Below are 2,739 nucleotides of genomic sequence, written 5' to 3'. Positions count from 1 at the left end.
AATTAGTTTCTGAGATTTCAAAAATAATAATTTACATTATGAAATTATATCTTTTTGTTCACTTAAATTATAATATTTCTAAAATTTTAAAGACTAATTTAAATTGTGATGACCATCTCAAAAATTGAAACTTGTACTCATGACTTCAAGAGATATTATATACAAAAAATTTGGTGTGACATTTGTTGTTTGGATAAGCATGATTGGCCTCTTGATATGGATTGCTACATAGGAAAAGAAAATGACAATTGAGTCATTGACCAGTGCAGTTTATCACACACAATGCGCCAACCTCATCTCTAGCCGTACAATATTCCACGTGGCATATAGCCAACAAAAAAGAGATCATAGTGTTCAAATCCAACGGTTGAAATCTAAGGTATAAGATAGTGCATAGTGAAGTGTCAGTAGAATCTAGAATCCTTGTATTCAGTTATTTTATTGCATTGGAATGAGTAAAGTGAAACTGATTATAGATCCTAAGCTTGTCAGCATTGAAATTCATAATTGCAGAAAGAGAAAGAGAAAGAGAGTGAGAAACTTGAGTGTTGGTTATGGCTGCTACAATGGAAGATAGTCCAAGAAGTCCAGAGGCAAAGCTTGGAATGAGAGTAGAAGATCTTTGGGATGTTCAAGAACCACAACTAAGTCCTAATGAGAAGCTCAATGCTTGTTTTGAAAGCATACCTGTCTCTGCTTTCCCTCCACCTCCTTCAAACCAAGGTTGTGTGATATTCAGATATTGTTTTCTAACTTTGTATTTTCTGTTCAATTCACATTTAAATTTAAAAAAAAGAAAGGATTTTGATTATACCCAGATGAAGATTAGTTTAGTATTTTGATGTTTTCAGAAATTGAGATAAAATCAGATGCTACCTTAGCTGAAGCAGTTGAAATACTAGCAGAACACAACATCCTGAGTGCACCTGTGGTGGATGTTGATGCACCTGAAGATGCCAGCTGGATTGACAGATACATAGGGATAGTTGAATTTGCAGGAATTGTTGTGTGGATTCTTCATCAGGTTAGCATGTGAGATTTTCATTAAGTTATCTTATCTTTACTTGAATTGAATGGCAAGTTTTCTTCCCACAAAGGGAAAGAATTTTGCATTAAAAATGATTTAGTAGCTGAATGTTGAGAAATTTGTTGGAGGAAGTAAAACTTATGACTGATATATATCATACCTTGGACTTGGTTATTCTTGAATTTTTTTTTTTCTCTTGGGGTGCTTCATTATTCACACTAAGCTAATTAATTAATGTGAGAATTGATGTTGGTGACATTGCAGTCTGATCCTACATCTCCTAAGAGTCCATCAAGTAGATCCAATGGAACTGCAATTGAAGCTGCAACTAATGGCATGGCTTCTCTACAACTTGAGGGCAAGGACCTTGGATCTTCTACAACAACTTCAGGGAACTTCTTTGAGGATCTCACTTCTTCTGAACTTTATAAGAATACCAAGGTTGTATACTTTTGTTATTTTTCTATAATGTGTGAAGGGAGGTTAGTTTAAGTGCGTCAAAAATCATTAAGAGTAGTATAACTTAATTTTAAGATGGTCCTAGAGAAACCGAGACAGAGACCGAGACAAAAACAGTATTAAGGTAGCGTTTGTTTTGAAGTACTGAAATAGAGTCTGGAAGACTGAGACTCAATATCATGTTTGTTAGTTTAGAGACTGGTACTAAAATTTCTGTCTCTGTCATCAAAATTTCAGTATTTCAGTAATCAGTACCTCTAAAAAGTAGAGACACAGGAGACTAAAATTTTTAAAGATAGAGATTGAAACTTTAATAATATTTTATAACTAAAATACCCTCATTTCAATTAATTAATTCTAATTTTACCCTTTGTGCAAATTAAATTAGAGTTTCATTCTTATTTTAATTTCTGTCTCTCACTTTGCACCAAACAGAATACTGAAATTTATTTCAATTTCTGTCAATCAGTCTCAATCTTTCCGTCTCTGTCTATCCACCAAACGCTATTTTTATAGATTTCAAGTGTGTATATCCCAAGGTTGCTAAATGAGGCTTAACTGGTTTTATTGTTCTTTTAGGATTAAAGTAACTGTCTTAATTCTTACCAGTTTAGCAAACACAGGTTAGAGATATCTCAGGATCATTTCGGTGGGCCCCATTTCTAGCACTGGAGAGGTCAAACTCATTCTTGACCATGCTATTGCTACTCTCAAAGTACAAGATGAAGAGTATTCCTGTGGTGGACTTAGGTGCTGGAAGAATTGATCAAATCATTACTCAATCTGCTGTGATACACATGTTGGTTGAATGTGCTGGTCTTCAATGGTTTGAGAGCTGGGGAACCAAGAAAATATCTGAAGTTGGTCTTCCCCTAGTCACACCAAATCATATCATCAAGGTATCTACTAATTAACTTCTCCATTAGGTAATTATGAATGTTTCTTTATCAGCTTGATTCACAATAGATGGTAATTCATATTTTTCCAGGTATATGAGGATGAACCAGTGCTTCAAGCCTTTAGATTGATGAGAAAAAAGAGGATTGGAGGTGTGCCTGTAGTGGAAAGGGGTGGCAACAATCCAGTTGGTAATATAAGCCTCCATGATGTTCAGTTCTTGCTAACTGCCCCAGAAATATACCATGATTATAGGTAACTTTTATTAAAGTAATTATAAGCAGTTGAGAGTTAGAAGTTAGTACATGAATATTTACGAGGTTAGTTGATAATATTTCTCTCTTTATATATATATT

The 2,739-nt window shown here is 34.1% G+C and overlaps 1 protein-coding gene across 1 annotated transcript in view; it reads left to right on the top strand.

Annotated features, from left to right (window-relative positions):
* LOC107613530 (SNF1-related protein kinase regulatory subunit gamma-1) overlaps positions 435-2,739 on the top strand; it is a 3,545-nt gene continuing 1,240 nt past the window's right edge. Inside the window, exons 1-5 of the mRNA XM_016315571.2 lie at positions 435-723; positions 852-1,024; positions 1,292-1,468; positions 2,110-2,385; positions 2,475-2,638. Of these exons, the coding sequence (XP_016171057.1) occupies positions 555-723; positions 852-1,024; positions 1,292-1,468; positions 2,110-2,385; positions 2,475-2,638 (959 nt within the window). The 5' untranslated portion in view covers positions 435-554. The remainder of the gene's footprint in view (positions 724-851; positions 1,025-1,291; positions 1,469-2,109; positions 2,386-2,474; positions 2,639-2,739) is intronic.

Source organism: Arachis ipaensis, chromosome B08 (assembly GCF_000816755.2).
Source record: "Arachis ipaensis cultivar K30076 chromosome B08, Araip1.1, whole genome shotgun sequence".
Classification (NCBI taxonomy): Eukaryota; Viridiplantae; Streptophyta; class Magnoliopsida; order Fabales; family Fabaceae; genus Arachis; species Arachis ipaensis.
This window is presented reverse-complemented; position numbering and strand designations above follow the sequence as displayed.